The sequence below is a fragment of the Myripristis murdjan genome, chromosome 19 (genome assembly GCF_902150065.1).
Source record: "Myripristis murdjan chromosome 19, fMyrMur1.1, whole genome shotgun sequence".
Lineage (NCBI taxonomy): Eukaryota > Metazoa > Chordata > Actinopteri > Holocentriformes > Holocentridae > Myripristis > Myripristis murdjan.
In genome coordinates, this window is record NC_043998.1 from 8,509,502 (window position 1) to 8,531,411 (window position 21,910).

The window sequence follows — 21,910 nt, forward strand, 5'->3', positions numbered from 1 at the left end:
CAGCAAAATCAAATAAAGCGAATTTATGTTTTTCTCACTCTGAGAAGAGTTCATAACATCGCATTTTTCAGCAGCCTCAAGATCATCCAAGTTTATGTTGATGAGAAGATAGGGACTGGCCATCTGGGAGTTGGTATGGGTTATGAAAAAGGGATATCAGGGTATGATTACTCTCTCTCTCTTTCTCTGCAGTGGTCTCATTGTGCCAGAAATACGGGGGAATGAGACGGTTCCTGAGGTTGAGACAACCTCCGGCTACGCACTACTACATTTTTTCAGCGATGCTGCCTATAACCTGACAGGATTTGAGATTTTTTACTCGTAAGTATCCAGGCTCTAGAGTTGCTCTCACTGACAGTACAACATATATTTTTAGTATCTGGTGGCTCAGCAGGAATCAAGTGCCTAATCATTGTAGTCTGCACAGACTGTTCTATTCCTATGACTTCTGCTCTTCTCAAAGATGTTGCTCAGGTTTTCAATGAGACCATCTAATTTATCATAAAGTTTAGGGTTGTTGTTCAGCTCCATTGATCTAATACATCTTTTGCCCTGGAAACAAACAGAACAATACTTTTTGGATGGACTAAAATTACTCACAGTTGAGCTGTCCCCTTTATGTGCACACCAAATCAGTCACTCTGTTAGTGGACAGTTTTGTTTATCTGTTAGGTAATTGTGCAATAAATTTTCAATGAGCATCTGTTAATATTTTTTATTTCCTTTACCCTCACCTAATGCTAAGTATTACTCATCAGTCATCCTTCATCCTGAAATTAAACCTCATGGAATATTGTTGCAATTGAGTTTTCACATTCCTGTTCTTATTTAAACTATCATTACATTTTCTTTAATACACCTTTGCACTTGACACCATTTTCTAATATGGTTTGAGAACGAGAATGAGGATGAGAGTAAGGATGTTCAGTGGATCTGAACATGCCAACGATCCTGTCTGTGCTGCAGTGTTAGATTTGCTAGGGCATATGTGGGTGGTGGCTAAGATAGGTACAGAATGGTCCCTTCTACTTGATGTAGCTTTCCCAGTGCTCATGTGCATGCACACCCTCACCTTCTTGTGATGCATGACACAGAGCTGAATTTCTGGTCTATTGAGCCACAATGCTTAGTCAAACTGAAAACTTCTTTGTGTCAAGGATCAACTCCTGTCCCAATAACTGCTCGGGCCATGGGAAGTGCACCACGGGGAACTCCATCGCTAGCCGAGTGTACTGCGAGTGTGACAAGTACTGGAAAGGCGAGGCCTGTGACATCCCGTACTGCAGGAACAACTGCGGCAGCCCCGACCACGGCTACTGTGACCTCACCGGGGAGAAGTTGTGCGTCTGCAACGACAGTTGGCAAGGTAGGAGTAAGCCCTGTCTCTGCCCGACAGATGCTTGGCACCATTCAAATCCCTCAGAATGTGTTGTCAGATTGTTGTAGATTTTCAGATTCACTTCACTTGGGGAGTAATACTGGCTCAAACCTTGTTAGATATTGTTCCCTATTTGCCAAACAAATGATACATTTCTGCAGAAATCATTTTTAATTTAAGGATTGAGAAGTATTACCGGAACTGTAAGTTAGTCATTTAAATATATTGGCTAGGAATAGAGGCCCATGGCAGAAGCCCAGCACAGACATTACAATGGCCAAACTGGTAATTTGTCCTCATAGCAGCATTGCAGAGCATGGCAGATATGATCTGACACACCTTGGAGCACTTTTGCAACTATGCATGTCAACAGTGGTTACTGTAGGATTAAACATTCATGTTGGTGCATCTTCAGTGTCAGTTTTATTTGTGCTGGCCTGATAGTTAGGAGTAGATACAATGCAGGTACAACACAGATAGTTATGTGTATCACATTTTTTGGAATACCAGTGATGTTGGCATTTGAGTTTGCCATGCGTAATATTTGGTAGACACAGAGTCAACCTTGGAAGACTAATGAAAAGGCCAAGAGATGCTGCAAGGTTGGCTTGATGTAGGCGCTGTAGAAAACAGCTGTGCATGGTCTGAGGCACTTTGAGGGCCAGCCAAAAAGCTGATGTGAGGTTGGGTTGCTCTGTATAAAAACAATGCCTCACTTTCTGTTTGCACATCTTTGCTGTCATCTATGTGTGTCACAGTTAAACACTTTGGAAGTCTCTTAAATTAGTAACAATCCTGAAAGTCAGACTAAGCTATACTGAGTTTGGATCAACTGCATGGCATAACAGCAGCGATGGAAATAATTATATGTAATGGGTTGTCTTAGGGAAAAAATGATTCTACGCAAAATGGTACGGCGGTTGTTGGCCAAAAATGTAAAGTTGCTTTCCATAGAGCCACCATCTGGTCGGTATGTGTAATGGGAGAGATCTAAAACCTAACCAATCTGGTTGTGTGGCCTGTGGGACTGTGAGCGCCACGTCATTTTAAGGAAGTAAAAAAAAAAAAAATAACATAAGGAAGTAAAAAATTTGTGCTTACCCCATTTAAATGACTAATTAAGAACAAGAGAACGGCTCCAACTCGGTTACAGAACACTGTAGCTCCTCCCAGGGGTGTGTTCTTTGGGTTGACTATTAAAGTGCAGTGAGGAATCTGTCGGCGGACAAGTGTGAACAGCTGCGTCGTGTTGTGTCAAAGTGGTGATTGGTGATAGGCCGATAAGCCCTGTGACAGTGCATTATTACAGGCCTCCAGCTGGAGGGCACCAAGTGTTTGCGTGCGATGCAACATGACAGAATCATTAGCAGAGGCATGCTCTTTTTCAGCACGGCCCTCATCCATGTACAGCTAAACACTTTCACACCTCCCAACCTGTCATGTTCACTTAACTAATGGGCATGCTTTTATGTTTTGGTTATGAGAGCAGTATGTTTGTGCTTCACACTTCCCAGTGAGAACTATATAAGTAAACACTGCTGAGATAAATTCTCAAAAGCATAGTTGGGGAATTCCTTCTCAAAATAGGAGATCCAAGGGGATTTATTTTGCCTCCTGTCCTGTACCTCCCTGCAGGCCCGGACTGCTCTCTGACTGTACCCTCCACCGAGTCCTTCTGGGTCCTTCCGAGCGTCAAGCCCTTTGGGACATCGCTTGCCCGGGCGTCCCACAAGGCCGTGGTGCAGGAGAAGGTCATGTGGGTGGTGGGCGGATACACCTTTAACTACAGCTCCTTCCAGATGATTCTCAAGTAAGCCTCCGCATGACATGTGTCCCAGGGGGTTGATCTTTGTATCTTTGGAAATCTTTGACTTTGGTTTAATGGGGTACATACGCTGCACATCATGATAGTCATTATTCAGTGGGGCCAGAAAAAAAATACATAACATCCACTTGAAAGAAAATGCTGCATCTTCTTAATGTCAAGGGGATACATTAGTGGTATCAAAGTTAAGATATAATCTGTTTCTATTATATAACATTGTGTTTTTCCATAATTTTAGTAAGCCTCAATTAGTGGCTTTGTACATTTTGCAGTATGTCCTGATTATAGACTTGACACTAAGGATCAAGGATGGGATGATGTTGCTTAGATATCCAAGCAAGCATAATGAAAGGAGCGCATGCAGAGAAACTGGTGACTTCTTGGACTGATAGCAGCTCAGCCAGTCCCTTGAGCAGATCTTAACCCAGCGTTAGGACTAGCTGTTCCTCTCTGTCGAAACTGGCAAGAGGAGAGGTTTCAGGTTGAATGGTTTGCTTTGTGGGATGCATAGATGGTGCATTCACTAAGCTAAATTTATAGATTTGTATTGCCAAATATCCTTATACGACTCAGAGGACTTCTGCTTATTTCAAGCCAAAACTCTCCCCTGAGTCCAGGCTCAGTGTTATTGACGATTCTTCCTCCGGCTCTCTCCATCATCCCTATGTCTCGATACACCACCAGCTGCTCTGACTTAAGAGGAAAACTGATTCTGGTCTCTACATTTAGCCTGTGTGCGCTGTATCAATCTGCTAACTTGTGATGACTTGACCGTGTGGCCCATTTTATATCAAATGCAATATAGCATTAGCGTACAAACATTCATTTTCCCTTCTCTAGCTTGGGAAAAGTGATTTATCTTACTGAAAGACTTAAGTGGTGTCAGCTGTGGGAAGGGCATGAAAAAAGGAGGCAACTATCTGTTTATGCCTTGATTAAATCAACTGATCACGGGGGGAAAATCTATCAGTGTGAAGTCAGGTAGTGCCTTGCATTAAATTAGATGGGAAATGAAATGTATGCAGCACCTTAAGTGTGCAGGTAATAGATACTGTTTTGTATTCTGTATGCATTATTGTGGCTTGTATGCATGTGTGTATAGTTGACTTGCAATGTGTTGTTGCTTTGCTCCACAGCTACAACCTGGAGAGTGGCATCTGGAACACAGTACCTATCAATAGTGGCCCTCTGCCAAGATACGGGCACTCACTCGCTGCCTACCAGGTAAACAGATGCACATACAGCCCGGCCTCTGTTAGTACATCAAGGATGTAGGAAACCACAACAGTGCTTTTGAAAGGAAACGCTATTGAAACAAGTCTGTTTACCTTTGGGGAGCAAAGAGGAAAATCATCTTAGCGTATTCTCCCGCACAAAGTAGTTTTAATTTTTCTTATGAGCACGTCTCCCCGAATGTAAGAAAAAGACAGTTTTATTGAAATTTGGAAGCATTTCCCTTTTGTGAAGGTGATGAAAAACCTGTTGGCCTGTGGCTCTGTGCTCACACTGTTGAGAATGCCACTTCCTGTTAGATTTTGGCAAGCCGACGGAATTAAAATTGCTCTGAGCTGTGCTGTCACAGCCAGTTTAAGACAAGACAAAAAGTTACATTTACCTGTATTAAGTAGAAATCCAAGTGTTCATATGATTTGGACCTGTGATCTTTTGTTTAATTTGAAAGAGATGTCATGTTTAATTATATTTTGACATTTCTTGTACCTGTTTTATTGTGCCGTGAATCGACTTTTTCAAGTGGCCACATCCCGAACATACTGAGCTGAATCCCTCCTCCTCTACACAGGATGACATCTATATGTTTGGCGGGAAGCTCGAAGCCGGCTCGGGGAACGTGACGGACGAGCTGTGGGTGTTCAACGTGCCCAGTCGGACGTGGCAACGGAGAAGCCCTGTGGTCGGCCCGCCGGCTCAGGCCCAGATCTATGCCGTGGAAGGTCACTCAGCCCACTGCGCCCTGCTGGACAGCGGCGAGGCCATCATGGTGGTGATCTTTGGCTACTCTCCCATCTATAGCTACGTCAGCAATGTGCAAGAGTACAACCTGAGTGAGTCACAGCTTTTTGAGCACTTCAAATAGACACCTAGACACTAGTGCTTGACTGATAGATGTTTTTTTTCACCATCATCGCGATATGAATATGTGAGATAAATAACCCAGAAAAGGTAAAGACAATTCAGGCACTCAAAAACTACAAGAAGGAACATAGATAAGCCTTTATTTCTTACTGTGTAAGAAATGCCAGTATATTTTGACCAAAAACAGGAGGTCTCATTTCCCTCATGAAACCCACCTGTGGGGTCCTGCGTTGATCCTGGATCATCTTTACCTTTTTTCGATGGCCACTATTCCCTGAGATCCGACAGTACCAACTATTTTTCAGCACATCACATGAGCATGCTTAGTTGCCTCTTATCTGTTTATGCACACTAAACAAATCTCAAAAGACTGCTTGAAACATGATGAATGAGAAAAATCAGAATAATGACACGTGCCACGCATTCACACTCATGTCATATCATGTCCACAGTCAGGCGAGCAGAACAATATCAATTTTATCCCTTGAGCTGATGTTTGGAGATAAAGGAAAAGTGAAGCCCTCGTACAAATGTCAAGAGGAGCTGGCTTGAGTACAAAGAGAAAAAATACTCTACAGCAGAAGAATTTCTGCCAGTGTAATCTTTTTATGTGCAACACTGCCACCCAGTGTTGTAAAGTAAAAACAGCCATTTTCAGGCAGTTTCAATTGGCAGGATAACATTATTTTTTTCTTTATTGAATGTTTTTGCCATTATTAAAAATGATAATAATAATAATAATAATAATAATAATAAAAATAAAGACCACTTAAATTTCCATTTTGTGGGTAAAACAGTTCTCTAAATGATGTTGCTTTCATTCAGTATGTTGTTCTGCTCTGTAAAAAGCTGTGTGTGTTCATTCTTTTGTCAGAGTCCAACACGTGGTTGGTTCCTGAGACCAAAGGTGCCGTTCCCCAGGGCGGTTACGGCCACAGCAGCACCTACGATAGCGCCAGTGGCAGCGTGTACGTCCACGGGGGCTACAAGGCTCTGCCGGCCAACAAATACGGCCTGGTGGACGACCTCTACCGCTATGAGGTCAACACGCGGACGTGGTGAGCAAACATGTGATGTGTACATTTGATTGAGAGATGTGTGTCACTTGCTTTTCTTGTTATAGCATGGCTTGACACACTTGGTATGCGTGTGCCCCAGGTTCATCCTGAGAGAGAGCGGTTTCCCCCGATACTTGCACTCGGCTGGCCTCCTCAGCGGCACCCTGCTCGTCTTTGGTGGCAACACACACAATGACACGTCGCTTAGTAACGGGGCCAAGTGCTTCTCTGCTGACTTCCTTGCCTATGACATTGGTAGGGCCTACTTTTATTGTGGTTGAAATACAAAACTGTCAGATGAATGGTGACCTCTCCAGTACCCTATTTAAACATTTACGCTGTTCTGAAAACATGCCATTTAGTATTTAGCTGTTACCACTTTGTAGTTGCCTTGGTAAACCGATGACATGTCTTCATCATAGAGGCTGGACTTGTAGATTTAAAGGGCTATGAATGAACTGAAGAGTTTTCTGTGTTCTTATATATAAACAGTTGATAACCTTATCATTTAATAGTTTGCTTTTCCTCCCTCTAATCTTTCAGTATAACTTCAGAATTTGTGACTTTATTATCAACAAAGCCAATATTTACACAGTGACTGTGAGATATGAAAAGGACTGTATAAAGTTAAACACGTTTAACACAGCCAGATGTACATCTAGACTGTAGACTTCATTTGCACATGAAAGTATTTAACACCCAAAAAACATTCAAGCATACAGATAATTCAGATATCCCACTAAATACCGTCTCCTTGTTGTTCCAAGCCTGTGATGAGTGGAAGCTCCTGCCCAAGCCCGACCTGCACAGGGATGTCAACCGCTTTGGTCACTCTGCTGTGGTCAGCAACGGGTGAGTCTATGTAATCTGCGCTAAGACGTGTCAGACAGATGCTTCCACAGCGGAATCCACTTTGAAGCCTAAGTCTGGGGTCAGGTGTCAGTTTTTTAGACTAGGACATTTTCCCCATTTGAGATGACAGTGGAGGCTTTTTGGTCCTGAATGAAATGTAATCCATGCCCTTTGTAACCAGTTGTAGGGTAACTTCTGAAAAGACGGCACAAACGCTATTTTTGAAGAATGTACCCTACAGTCACAGATAATAAGCTTTTTGTAATTTCTGACTCTAACGGAGGTTGTTTTAACATGTTGTTCACCCCTGATACCTATTAATTTTTTTTTTTTGCATTTTTTGAATATGAAAATTCATAGGAAATTAATAATTCAACTTTACACTATTAGTTTGGTGCATTATTGTATAAAAACTGTTTCATTTTATTTTCACTATTAGAAAAAAAAACTACCGTGTATCACTAATTAATCACTGGGCCGCAAATAGCCGCCTGGTTCTTTTAAACGCCTGGGGTCTGCACCTATTTTATGTATTAAACGCCCACGCGAATAACCACGGGGGCGATTGTTTGCATTATATTGAGGTAAACCCAAAATAAGGCTATTCACCTTATTTTTGCAGAAGTAAACAGTTAGCCGCACAATAACTGTGCGGCACTTCCATTTTCTGTCAAAATTACATACAGTTTGCACTATGTTTGTGTTTACCTTATGCCTTACAGTACTTTTGTACTAAAAAATATGTTGGACAGAAACTGTCATCACAATAATGGCCTGGTGCAGGTCTGTGTAAAAATAAATAAAGGCCTGCAGCGAATAGCCGCCTGGTTCTTTTAAACGCCTGGGGTCCAAGTTGATTTTGCGTATTAAATGCCCGGGCTATTAATTGGTGAAATATGGTAACTTAACCTAATATGAAAAAAAGTCATAAATCCAAGTCACTTTGCTTTGATTACTGATCGATTTGATTGTTGTACATAGCTATTGGTAATCAAATTTCTGTGTTGCTAACATTACATTTTTTGCATAGTTTCTCATATGTGGTAATAGTCTCAGCATTGTTGCATCCCTGATTCAGAGCACTTTATCAGCAGGGCTAGTTGGCTCTATTAGCCCCTGCTTGAAAATGCTTTTACTCTAAGCTGTTTAATTAGGTTGGAATTAAAAATACTGGCAACTATTTAAAGGCAATTAGGATGTAGTCACACTGTAGTTTTAGTATATAATAATAATTTAGTATATAATAATGATAATTGTTTAACTTGACTGGCTGATTTTCAGTCAAGGCTTCTGCATTACCTCACTTGCCCCTGAGTTAATGTATTCATTTTGCAGAGTGATTTTTGAAAATATATGCCATTTTAGCAACTTTTAACAAGGATTTATTATTCCACATTGGACAAGAGAGCATGCACATTATTCTTTCAGGACTATCAGTGATAACATAATAGAGCTATCAAACCTGTTTCTATTTTGCTGCTAAATGTTTCCCCTCTGCCCTTCCATGCTCTGTCTGCCAGGTCCATGTATGTGTTTGGAGGCTTCTCCAGCGTGCTGCTGAACGATGTGCTGGTCTATCGACCCCCTATGTGCCAGGCCTTCTTGACAGAGGAGGGGTGTGTGAAGGCTGGGCTCGGGGTCCGCTGCATCTGGAACAGGGGTCGTTGTCTCCCTTGGGAGCCCAGCATGGCAAATGGCAGCCTCACACCGGCCCCCTTCTGTCCTGCAAAAGCTGGTGAGAGTGAGAAAAAGAATTAGGACTGTATTTTTGGAAAAGGACAGTCAATAGGACTGATTCTCCAAGGATTTTTTTCTTTACTGAAATAGCAACAAAGCTGGTATTGGGTATTGGACTAAGGCCGATGAGCCCTCCCTGCTCAACAAAAGTTTGGATTTCTTTAGGATTTGATTTTTGCGCTTCCAACTTTGCCAAAAGATGACTGTAGTTCATTTTTATGCATAACGTTTTCAGCAGCTATTTTCACAATCTGCTCCACCTTACTCTTACATCAACAGCAACACATGAAATTTAGTATATTAATTATTCACCATGACTGTCAGTGTAATTTAGCATTAAGAGGTGCAGCAGTTTTGGACAATGAATTCCTTATTATGCCTGCAGGATGTATTTTTCTGAGATTCTGGCTAGTAGAAAAAATACCTTCCTACTAAAGAACATTGTTTGCTCACTTAAGTTATAGTGCAAACTGAGAACTGCAAAGAAATTACTTCCTCTTAGTGGATGCTACACTGCAAGAAGCTGTGCCCTAATGCACATAATTTATACACAGCACTTGTATATGTGACCACTTGTACTGAGCTTTTAAAGTACGATTTATATTAAGCCTTTGTTCCAATAAATATACCAACCACCACACTTTAACTGATGTGTCTCTATGCATCTCCTTCATAGTAACCGTGGACGAGCGGTGCTACCGCTTCTCAGACTGTGCCAGCTGCACGGCCAACACCAACGGGTGCCAGTGGTGCGACGACAAGAAGTGCATCTCTGCCTCCAGCAACTGTACCTCTGTGAGTCCTCCAGCTGAGGGCACTAGAGCACTTCTGCTCTGCACACACACACACACACACACACACACACACACACATACACACACACATACACACACACATATATATATCTGTACAGACACATATACTGGTAGTTTTCCCCAGGATTTTGTGGCCAGGGGATCGAGGTGCATCACTGTTGATATCAAATCATCTCTCAGATTTTACAGAAATATGTGGTGTCTCTGTTCAGGAAGAACACACGCTGTCTTCTCAGCATGTCCTACATTGTCGTGTGATATACTGCTTTGCAGTGCCATCGGCTCTGTGCTTTACAGGGGAAGTGGTCATAAACAAATCCATGAATTCCCCAGGTTCCCTGAGCATATATATATATCTCTCTCTCCAAGATAGGAAACTGGGATTTTAGATACTATGATATCAGGATATGGTATATGTGTTTTCCTGGTCCTGCATATCAGTAAAGGGATGAAATTTTCTGAATTTAGTAGACTGTTCTAGCTGATTTATTGTTCTCTGTACCTGCTTGGTCATCATATCCACATTACTAATGACTGGTAATCACAAATGTCTTGTGTACAGATATCTTACAAAAGCAGTGGCCATCCCTAGAATATTGTCCCAGTATTAATATCTAGGCATTTGGTCACAGATGTTGTAGCATTTGTTTTTGTCCGTATTGCCAAGCCCTCCTACACATCCAGAGGCATGTTGGTGATCGCCATTGCCTGATTAAGAAATACAGGATTGGTCTCAGATTTCCTGATTAGTCTTGATGATTTTCCAGTGGATTTCTTTTTTAAGTTGTCCATTTCTCTCATTTTCTGTCCTTCCCCATTGCAGAACGTGAGGAACTTCACTTTGTGTCCAGTACGGAACGAGCAGGTGTGCAGCAAGCTCGCTAACTGCAAGAGCTGCTCGCTGAATCCCAACTGTCAGTGGGACCAGAATCAGTCCGAGTGCCACGCATTGCCTGGTAAGACAGAAGGTGGACACGCAGGCACACTGGAACGCATAGCCCACACACACACACACACACACACACACACTCAAATGCATCTTATTCACGACTTTGGATTCAGTCATTGTTCCCCCACATACATGAGCAAAGAGTTGAGAGTTGCTGCGGTGTTCAGTGTAATGAATGACTCCTGTGACATTCAGTCCCAGAGTGAATCTTTAAACAGATATTCATTGATTTTTACTTTCAGGATCTGGTAGGCGTTCGCACTTCATAAATTGGAACATAATTAAAGCCTTTCAGTAATTTCACTGCATCTGAAAGGGACGCTGTTTATGGTTTTTGGACTGTTATAAACATGTTAAAAATACACCTGGTAAATACATTTTTTTTTTTTTTTTTTTTTTTTTCAAAACAAAAACACACCCGCATCTGGTATTTGCAGCGATGCTCGTACAAGATCTCATCCCAGTGTTGTTTATCAGGTCTGGCAGTGTACTTGGTTTACCTCTCACCACCACCACCACCCAACACACACACACACACACACACACACACACACACACACACACACACACACACACACACACACACACACACACACACACAGCCCCCAGTGTTGATGCCGGCTGAATCTGAAGAAATGCTGACGTTTGATCCATAATTCTCAGTTCATGAAGCTTTGACCTCCAAGAGCTTGTTGAAGCCTTGGCAGCCGCGTATCAGATCTGTGTGTAATGTATTTCGGATAGCTGAAAGGGGCTTTCTGCACAACACACACAGACACACACACACATGCACACCCCTGCACACAAGCATCCACACACACACACACACACACACACACACACGGTCCTAAATCTTTGATTGCTCCATTTTTAAAAGGAATGTGGGTTCCTTGCGTTTTGCTTTCACGTCTGCGTTGCGTACTTGTAGCTGGGCTCCCTCCCAGATTAGAGCGCGGTGCGCCCACTCCAACTGTTTTTGTTTCGCCATGATTGAACATCTGGGGAGGCGCCATGGATTGGGCTCAGTCTATCTGTCTCTGTCTGTCTGTCACACATGATTTGTGAGCCTTTACTGGCCTGTTTTGGACAAAATTTGGGGGAATGTTGGATTTTGACACTGGGGTCCAACATTTTGGAAAATAAATCTGATTGGCCCACCACCAGGCCAACAGGGCCTTAAGCTTCACACCCAGTGTCTCCATTGGGTCAAATTTAATGAACCTTTGGAGAATAATGCATTTTCTGATTTACAAACACCAGAGTGTAAGGCCTAGACACTTGAATGTCGCATGCTGGTTACTGATAACATTGCGGAGCCTTCTAGTGGAGACAGCTAAACATTGCTCAGAATGCGCTTTGACAGCTCTGGCTGTTCTAGTTACGTTAATATCCAGTATCCACAAAACTAAACAAATTGTCCAACCACAGTGCCATCAACAGGCCAAGAAGTCCCCAAGTCTCAAGCAGTAGTTTCTTAGACAATGCTTACAAAACAAAAAACACAGTTACACGTACAAGGACTTGTGATATGATGGGGTGATGTCACTGTTGATGTATTAATCCTACAATGACTGAGTGATTGATGAAGCATGTTTTGAAGGCTTGTTGATGTGTTCGTTTATACAAACACTGGACCAAAATGAAAGTGTATTTTTACTGTTATATTTTCCTCTTGGCCCCAGCGTCATCTATTCAGACTGTTTAACGTGAAGTTTGGTGGGTACCATTTTCTCCCACAGCCCAGCAGTGCAGTGAGGGCTGGAGCCAGGTGGGGGAGGCCTGCCTGCGGATCAACTCCAGCCGTGAGAGCTACGACAACGCCCAGCACTACTGCAAGAACCTCAACGGCAACATCGCCTCACTCACCACCACCAAACAAGTCGACTACGTGCTGGAAGAGCTGAAAAAGCTCCAGCAGCAAGACAAGGTAAATAAAAAGTCTTTTGTTACTGAATATAAATTTTAGTTTGCTGTATGTTTTGTGTGTGGTCGGTCAAACTCATGGAACTGATAATTGGGCTCTAACCCAAGCATTTTTTTCAACTCTGTGAAGCCAGGTGATGGTGTGTGGCAAACATAAATCCAAAACAACAATGATTTATGCATTCTGAGATGGCTTGCTGCACATCACTTTTGTACTCCTCTGTTTTGTTTTCTCCTTGTAGTTTGTTCAATTCTTGGCATTCAAACAGCTTTCATCACGCTGCTTTCCTCCAAGGAATGCCACAGACTGTTTGGTTTCTGTACTATTATTTGTGGTTTACAATAGACATTGCCATGCTAGACAAGCTTTGCTTTGCTTTGATTGAATTGTTTTACCCATGTAACATTTTACTTAAGAGTCAATGAAATTCTTCTATGCACATTGTCTGCCATATAAGCAAAACTAGGGCCACATGACTCAGTGTCTATAGGAACAACTATGAACCAGGTGACGACTCAAATAAACTGACTGCTAAGTGTATTTTTTTTTTTTTTTAACTGAAAAACATATGCGTCTATATACCAGTATTCATATATTGCATACAGCACAGATTTCAGTTTTCTAATGCATTTTTAAGTGAGCATAGTTTGACAGCACATAATTGGAAATCTGTAACACCAAATCCACATGCCTGCCCAGCATCATGACATTTATGTCTACATCTGCTGTTGCTTAAAAGTGTGGTGAAACCATATATTACAAAATCAAGAATAACTCAAATTATGAGACTGTACCAAAATGTTAAAAATTATTAATAATAATAATAGAAAATCATAATTTAGTCTTCTGCATCTTTCATGGATTTCTTTCCATGCAGGCTTTGAGCAAACATGTTTCCTCTCTCACCAAGTTACTTGAGCTGATGTCACACACAGGTTTAATGCACTTAATGTACTTGTCCATAGTCTTATGGCTTGGCAGAAAGTTTGTGAGTCAGCATATCCTCCTTGCACTGAGAAAGAAAACTGCAGCATATGCTGATGATTTTGGTTTCTGTATAATAAGCCAAGCCGGAGTTAAGTGTTGTATTGGGCCAGACGTTACCTGTCTATTCCAAACATTTCTGTGCCATAGCATTTCATGCTTATGCAGACCGAAGACATGTTAGTGATCATATTTATGGATTTAGTTTAATTGAGTTTTGATGGTGCTCACTGTCCACAGGTATGAATGAAGCAGCAACTCAGTTGTTGCATGGCATCCTGAAGCAGAAGGGGGAGAGATGTTTATACTTCTGGGTACCAGTGCCCGACAGCTCATTGTTTTGGCACTAATGAGTGTTGAGTTTGGAAAAAGCTGTCTAAAACTGTCTGCACTTACTTCCATGCTTGTTGTTTTTTTTCTTTTAGGACTTTAATAGGCATTTTTAAGCTCATATACTGTATAGTAAGACGAGTACACTGCATTTGCAGTGTTGGGGAACAGAAACCATTTTTCTAATCTCAGTGCACAGTATCTTTTAGGGACAGTCTCTGTATGTTTCACTTCTTGACATCCTGTTGCCTTTGTCCCCATAGCAACTTTCTCCCTGGGTGGGTCTGAGGAAGATCAACGTGTCGTACTGGGGTTGGGAGGACATGACTCCTTTCACAAATAGCAGCCTGCGCTGGCTGCCAGGTGAGCCCAGTGACTCCGGCTTCTGCGCTTACCTGGAGGAGCCGCAGGTGTCAGGCCTCAGGGCCAATCCCTGTACGGCCACCGCCCACGGCCTCATCTGTGAAAAAGCTGCTGGTAAGAGACAGACAGACACACACGCAAACCCACACACATGCATGCACACGTGGATGCTTACCTTAGGGCCGGGCGATATGGACAAAATCTGATATCAGAATATTTTTGACCAGATACCTCTATCAGTATTATAACAATATTGTAAGGATGACTGTTAGTGTTTTCATACGATTTTTACGCAAAAGCAATTTACAGTCATTAGTAACGTGGATGACCAAGCAGGTAGGAGCAAACAACAGAATAACTAGAACAGTCTAATCAGTTCAGAAAACTCAAACTGAGCCTTTAAAACCAGGAACATTAATGTCATATCATGATATTAGGGTATCTAAATTCCCAGTACACAGTCATTGCCAGCTGATAGGGAAGTGCAGCTAACTGAGTCTCCCGTGCCCATGGCTACAGTGCCTGCAAGGCAGTTTAAATCAGCTTGGCTACAGGAGTTTCCCTAGTTACATTATGACATGGACTAAAGGCACTGCACCTTTTGTGCTTAAGCAGGCATTATACAGGGGAATTATTCGTAATTATATATGTTATTTATTCTACTGTTATTACATAAAAGACAGTGCAGAAGACATTGTATACAATGGGAGGCAGAGCAGACGCCACAGATAGGGGAGAGAAAAGGCAGTGTGAGGCAACCCTGCCAGAACAACTAAGCCCCATATAAAGTTAGTGTGCAGTGTGACAAACATTTTTTTTTTTTAAACTCCACGTTTGACATGTAAGGAGATTTTAGCTCTGAAAAATATTTCCATGTCTGTTCTAATATCAAGAGGCATATTCATATGTATGGGTGTGTACTGTATATACATTATCTATGCATATTTTGATGAACCCAAATTGCTGCCAGATGTTGAATATGCTCTCGCTTCTCCTCCTCTCTCCTCTCCAGGAAATCCAAATCAAAGTGCGCGTCCCTCCTGTAAGAAGCCTTGCTCGCTGCACACCAACTGTGCCAACTGTACCAGCCAAGCCATGGAGTGTATGTGGTGTGGCAGTGCCCAGCGCTGTGTCGACTCCACCGCCTACGTCATCTCCTTTCCCTATGGCCAGTGTCTTGAGTGGCAGACCAGTGACTGCCTGGGTAAGAGTGTGTTTATCTGCTGGTGTCTTACATATTTCATCTCACTCTCCTCTTTCCGCCTTTTTTGTTACCGTTGTCTCTTCCTAGGCCAGATGTGGCCTTGTTTAGTCTACGGTCTGGCATGAAAATGGCCAGTAATAGCTTACCCGGATCACCATCTGTAAACAGTCAATGCTCATCATCAAGAAGCAGAAGGTTAGGGGGAGAAAACAACAACACGAACCGGAAGGCCTGTGTGTCAGAGGGAAAATGTATTAGCTTCCTCTGATTGGCTTCGAAAGCTGATTTTGGTCTGTAATGGCCAATTAGTCTTGCATATAGCCTCTCCAACCAGTTAGATTTCCCTGTTGGCCAAGCTGGAGATGGACTTAGTTATTAGGCAGCTTTGAGCAGCGCAAAGACGGCCACGCATCAATAATCACTTTCAGGGATGGCTACAAATCACAAGATTCTGTGATTGTGAGAAGAGCGTATTGGGAATACCTGTGTGATGTTTGAATGTGAATATTTTGTAATTACCTATTTTTCCATTATTAGGAACAGGATTCCCCCCAGAATTATTTTTTTAGGCCCCCCCCCGTCCCTAGGTGTTGTACATCATTCACAGGAGTCCTCTAAGTGTAAACACTAATAAATTGCAAGATAATAAAAATATCTAGCACAGTGAACCCAACTCAAAATACACATTACCTTACACTAAACCGATTGCACTGTATAGTAAGGTAATGAACTACTCATGCCAATGTTGTGTCTTTTTTGTGGCCGTGCTGGCCTTATTTATATTTGAATATGAATACAAATTTTTCTATGCTGAATATCTATCAGATCCCACTTGGGCTCCTAGAATGTGTGTACAGTTTGTTTGCTGTAAGAAGAAGAAGAAGAAGAAGAATAGCCAAAAGCCATTCTGTGTCTCTCTGCTCTCAAGTTTGCATTTCTCATCCTTTATTTAAGCAGTGTCTCATTTTCAAGAAGTGCAGTGGCTTTGCAAATCCACTGGCCAACTTTCTGTGTAGGTAACATTTTTTTGGTTATTCTACACATTCAAGTCACGGTGACATAAAGAATCACTTGAAATGAAATAAAAACATTAAATGAAAAATGACAAAAAGAATAACAACAGAACAATTTTTTACTCAGTGTTACATTGGCTGGCAGTAAATGGGATGACGGAAGGGGGAAAAAAGTGAATTAAACACCCAAAAATCCTTTCAGCCTATCAAGTTTTTTGTTGATGGGCTATCAGATGTTTCATTAACAAAACAGCTGTCAAGAATGAATATTGTTTCATATTTATTTCATCATCCAGAGAAAGAATCCTCAGCACAGTTGCATGTCACCTAGTGGTTTTGAACATTTAGCCTTTCTTGTCCCCAGTGCACCTTTGCTTTGAACCTGATTTGGACATGTTGTCTTTTTGTGCTTCGGAAAATGAGACCGCCATCGTAAAGGAATACACTGACCTTTTGGAAAAGAGGCTCTCGGAACCAGCTTACCATCGTGGAATTGGCAGCAGGTTCACCCTTCAGTGACCACTGCGTTGCTCCCTGCAGTGTATATACTAACATCTTAAAATAGCATATGAACTACCACATTTGTTAAACACTTCTCTTAAAGTTTAAAAAAGTGCTTCATAGTCAAGACAAGTAAAATACAAGTAGAAAGATGATTGCAGCAAAACTAAAGACGTGCAACAGGGTAGGAGTGTTATACAGATAAGGATTTTTTTTTTTTTTATTGAAGAAGAACGGGAGGTGTTAATCTGCCTTCTACCATCCACTAAATATACACAAAATGCAAAATCATCAGCATGCATTGCTGATGATTCATTGTGAACTAAATTAAAAACTGGACACACAGAGTTGGAAGTGTCAGCAGTATTTTGACTGCACAGTGATAAGTTGATCAGAGTGCTTTGCCTATAAGTTGGTGTAGCTCTTTAGATGATCGTGCCATTTAACCTTGTGTGTTGCTAAAAATACATACACAGTTAAGTCCCAAATCTCAAATGGAAAAGGACCACAAAGCGAAGTCGAAACGAACCCAAGTCAGACCGTCTTCTGAGGTAGTCTGAGTTGGTTTGGAGCGTTCACATATGTGCAGATATGCTGGTTAATCGGTCTGAGTGCACTTGACAGACTGAAACGAACAAAGTGTGAAAACGCTCTCAGGTAAGTTTAGTGAGGAAACACATAAGGGAACTGATAGGTGCTGTCTCAAATTCAGTTGTGGCAACCGTTGTTAGGTAACCTGGACACAGTGCCTGCGTTGCTGGATATCTGTCTTGATGAATTTGTCTCTTTTCATATGAAGGACATACAAGGTTACCCTATCAGTTCTCCTCAACCCATCTCTTCTATTTTATTCTCTTATTGTACTCCTTCCCTCTTGCTCTGTATCCTTTCTTCTTACTGCATTCTCTCCTCCACTTCACTCCCTTTCTACTCATTTTTATTTATTTTATATGCATAAAAACAGTGCGTTAGACTGAATAGCATGTAGAAATGCGCAGCTCTAGAATCTGGCTCATAATAAAATATTCAGTAGTATTGTCGTCTGCATGGACAGTGGTTGTGGGAAGGGCAGGCAATGAGCTGTAGTGAATTTTTTTTTTTTTTTTTTTACTAGACTAGTTTTTGCATAAGCCGGTACAATAGATTATAGTCGGCAACTGTTGGGTTAATTGCTTTGTTGTGGAAGGTACTCTTTATTCACCACAAATTATGACAGGAGCTTTTGACAACAATCACGATGATTTTTACCTGTCAGGGAATTAATAATGCAAAACACCTCGCCACCTTTCATGCAGCTATATCTTTCTGAATCAAAAACCAAATCAAACACGCGGACCTCTGTGCTATCAAAAGAGCATTTATTCCTGTTTCGGGCTCTCATCCAGGTGGTTCAGGAAAAGTCAATGCCCCTCAAGCTGGGTTTAGTTCAGACAGAATACCGAACGTGCAAGTTTGAGCTGGGTTGGAATATATAAGCCCCAGTTGACTTCCTCTTCTTTTCGCTTCTTTTAACATTTTTGATGGACTAACCTTCTGTCTCAGCACAGGCCAGTATGCCCCCTATACAGACTTTGCATCTGTCTCTAGCTCTTGATCTCTGTCTCTCTAAAGAAAGCATATTGCTACTTTAATGTAGCAGCATACAAGGAAAATGTTCATGGCCCATTTCGGATGCTAAGTTATACCTTTAAGAAACGCTGAATGGTTTTATAGTCTCAGTCTCAGAGCTCGTGATTTGAGGTAAATGGTGTTATGATTGATTTTCCTGGGATATGGGTGATATTTGCTCGGCTGAGAAATGTTGAGCGTAGCTGTTTACCTTAGTGTAAACTTGAGCCAAAACACTGCCCAATTTATGGCCAGGGTAACAGCTTCAGGCATCATCTGTGGATTCAGGAGTTATTCAAGTTCACGGATATAGCTCAGACTGTCAAAATCATGTGAATGACACGTTTGTCTATTTGACAGGTGGATTTTTATTTTAGCGAGGCTTTTTTGTATTGTGGCATCATAAAAATGCTTGTCCAGCTTGTTGTGTTCATAGAGCGGTATGCTCCCGAGAAATCTGCCACTTTCCTTGTCGTCCGAACAAACTAAAGTGGCCTTACTTTGCGCTGATTGCTGTTGCGTTGTCATGGTTTCACATCCATTAGCAGAATGACTTGAGATTTGTTTGACATAAACTGAGGCGAAAGCACAGAGTGTTTGTCTCCTTAAAATAGTGGTGGCATTTTCTCCCCTGAAGTGTCTGTCTGGGAGGCAAGTGGCGCCGCTAACACTTGTCAAGCAATTTAGTGGCCCCCAAGTTCGGCCCACAGTTGACAAAACAGCTGTATTCCCTCTGGGTTTTTGAGTTGGCGTGGGGTGCCACTTAACACATCACATTTGAGCCTTTCATCGAACTTTAGTCAGCTTATAAACTTTTTTTTTGCAAAATCTCTCTGTGTCACTCCATCCATTTGTCTTCCACTCCGTCAATGGTTTATCTCTTGCTTCTTGCTCCTCTTTCCCGCTCTCAGATCTGTTCTCCTGATGTTTTTTTTTTGTTTGTTTCAGTATACATTAATGTGCTCCTAAGATGGAAACGGAACAGATATTTCTCTGAGAGAAATATCTGAAGTCGTATGCCTTATAAAGTCCGACATCCCGCAAAATAAAAATCCTGAAAAATCACACCCCTAGAGTAAACATTTTGCATGCTGCTGTGTTGGCCAGTTCGCTCTTGTTGCTGGTGCTTTGCATTACCTCACATTTTGTATGCTGCCAGTGTTTGTCTCAAGGTGACTATCTACCTACCAAATAAACGTTTAAAAGAAATGGATAAATGCCCCTAAACAAAAGAAGCTAAACAAAGCAGCTTGTAAGATTTTCAGACTTGGACACAGCTTAGTTCAAATCATCCTAGAATTAAGTTATTTCAGCAAAGGACTGAAACTCTGAACTCTTTGAAATGGTACTTGTAAGTGGACTCCTTTAGAGAAGTCACATAGGACATACTTGGTCTCAGACACAGTTGGTTTTAGAAGTGCGCAGCCTCAGCCAAACCCTTGGAACAGAGATTATTTTGGAAGATTTCATGCATAAATGTGATAAAGTGTCTCAATCCTCTTCTCTCCATTAGCCCAGAACTGCTCTGGCCTGCGGACGTGTTCCCAGTGCTTGGAGCAGCCTGAGTGTGGTTGGTGTGGAGATCCCAGCAGCACAGGAAGGGGCTTGTGCATGGAGGGCTCCTACCGGGGGCCCATGAAGAGGCCAGCTAAACAGGGCCAGCAGAGCCAGTCCCAGGACATGAGCTTGGAGCCAGGCATCTGCCCCAAGGACAAAGGCTATGAGTGGGCCTTCATTCACTGCCCTGGTGAGAGACATCTGCTTGCTGTCACGCTGAAATTAAAGGCCATGCATCATAACTATATGTATCGGAAGGGGTTTTGATTACCTATTGACTATAGCGTCTTAAGTTTAAAAAGATATTCCTATAAGTGATGACTATTACAGCGTCCCAGTGCTACTAATCCCTCCCTGCTGACTCTGTGCAACCTTAGCAATATGCTATTAAGTCATCCAATCCTCATATCAAGCCCCCATCGATGCAACCGCATCATGTAACCGGATAACTTAGTCACTGCAACTTGTAACTTGAGAAGCTCTGAGTGTGAGGAGCTCTTAGTGACGCTCCTATCACTAATGCATAAAAACCTTTAAAACTGTGTGTGCTTTGCAAGATGTGAGCAAATATTTTGACAAGTTTGGAGGCTATGCATAACTGATTTTACTAACCAGGAAATATTAGAGTATGCACATTAGGCCTGCTACTTTGTTATGGGCTCAAGCCTGATTGGCCAAGATTGCAGATTTTCTTTTATAGTATTGTTATAGATGTTGGTGTACTTTTATGTTTTGTTACTCTATGCTGAAAAGTAGCTGTTTATGTCACCCTTTCTGTTTGAAGTATTCCAAGTGCGACTTAAGTTTATGTTTAAAATGCTTTTCCTTTACCTTCACTCTTTCACCAGTGAACATTTCACACTGTTCCATACATGCAGAACCAGCACACATGATTGCCATCCAGTAACCTGTGATGTCACATTGATGTACAGCTCCATATAGAAAAAAATGTATAAGATATAAATGGCAGAAGCCCAGGTGGAAGTACTTTTCAAAAGCACAGTAATCACAGAAAGGTCACCTGGAGGAAAAATCACATCTCATGTTGTAAAAGCGAGCCTCCTGTCCAGTTTTGGTACTTGTGTCAAAGTGTTTAAATTTGAGTCATTGTTTTGTCCCTGTTTCTGGAGATATATTTATGCTACAGTGTCTGCCAGAAGTAGTCGCCTTTACAACATGGCAGTCGCATAAAGTTCAGCTGAAAGTGGGAGAAGTGAAATGTTACAACTTACCCCGAACCTGGAGTAACAGGCCAGGAGGCTTAGTGCTACACACCAAAGAATGGCTGCAAAATCAACACAAACAAGTTTATCTTAATATAAATCAGTGTTACATGAAACGATCACTTCTTATTCTAATTACAAAATTATCTTTGTAATTTCTTGCCAGTAGGAGGCTTATTTATATTGCCAGTGGGGCAGCTTAACTGTAGGTTCATCAAATTCCTAGTTAATAATAACAAATATCTTACGGCTGCAGCCATGTGAGGAATACTGAAGAGGCATATTTAAAAATCATGTTTATGACATGGCAGATCTACCACCCTAGCAATGAAAAAGGGGCTTCCTTGCGTATTTCTTCCTTGCACTGTCTCTTGTCTCTCTGTGTCTCAAGGAAAAGGTGTTTACCTTGTAGTAAGCAATGATAGCAACACTTGGTAATGACTACTGTTAAAATGATGTTTATTTGCCACAGGTGAGATGGTCAAGATGATTATA

The 21,910-nt window shown here is 41.7% G+C and overlaps 1 protein-coding gene across 2 annotated transcripts in view; it reads left to right on the top strand.

Annotated features, from left to right (window-relative positions):
- atrnl1b (attractin-like 1b) overlaps positions 1-21,910 on the top strand; it is a 99,677-nt gene that overhangs the window by 12,507 nt on the left and 65,260 nt on the right. For both annotated transcript variants that reach the window (XM_030077888.1, XM_030077889.1), the window contains exons 4-18: positions 193-321; positions 1,158-1,366; positions 3,014-3,188; positions 4,340-4,427; positions 5,005-5,266; positions 6,172-6,355; positions 6,456-6,610; positions 7,123-7,207; positions 8,728-8,942; positions 9,621-9,739; positions 10,583-10,715; positions 12,448-12,635; positions 14,210-14,423; positions 15,322-15,513; positions 20,149-20,382. In XM_030077888.1, coding sequence (XP_029933748.1) covers positions 193-321; positions 1,158-1,366; positions 3,014-3,188; positions 4,340-4,427; positions 5,005-5,266; positions 6,172-6,355; positions 6,456-6,610; positions 7,123-7,207; positions 8,728-8,942; positions 9,621-9,739; positions 10,583-10,715; positions 12,448-12,635; positions 14,210-14,423; positions 15,322-15,513; positions 20,149-20,382 — 2,582 coding nt within the window. The remainder of the gene's footprint in view (positions 1-192; positions 322-1,157; positions 1,367-3,013; positions 3,189-4,339; positions 4,428-5,004; positions 5,267-6,171; positions 6,356-6,455; positions 6,611-7,122; positions 7,208-8,727; positions 8,943-9,620; positions 9,740-10,582; positions 10,716-12,447; positions 12,636-14,209; positions 14,424-15,321; positions 15,514-20,148; positions 20,383-21,910) is intronic.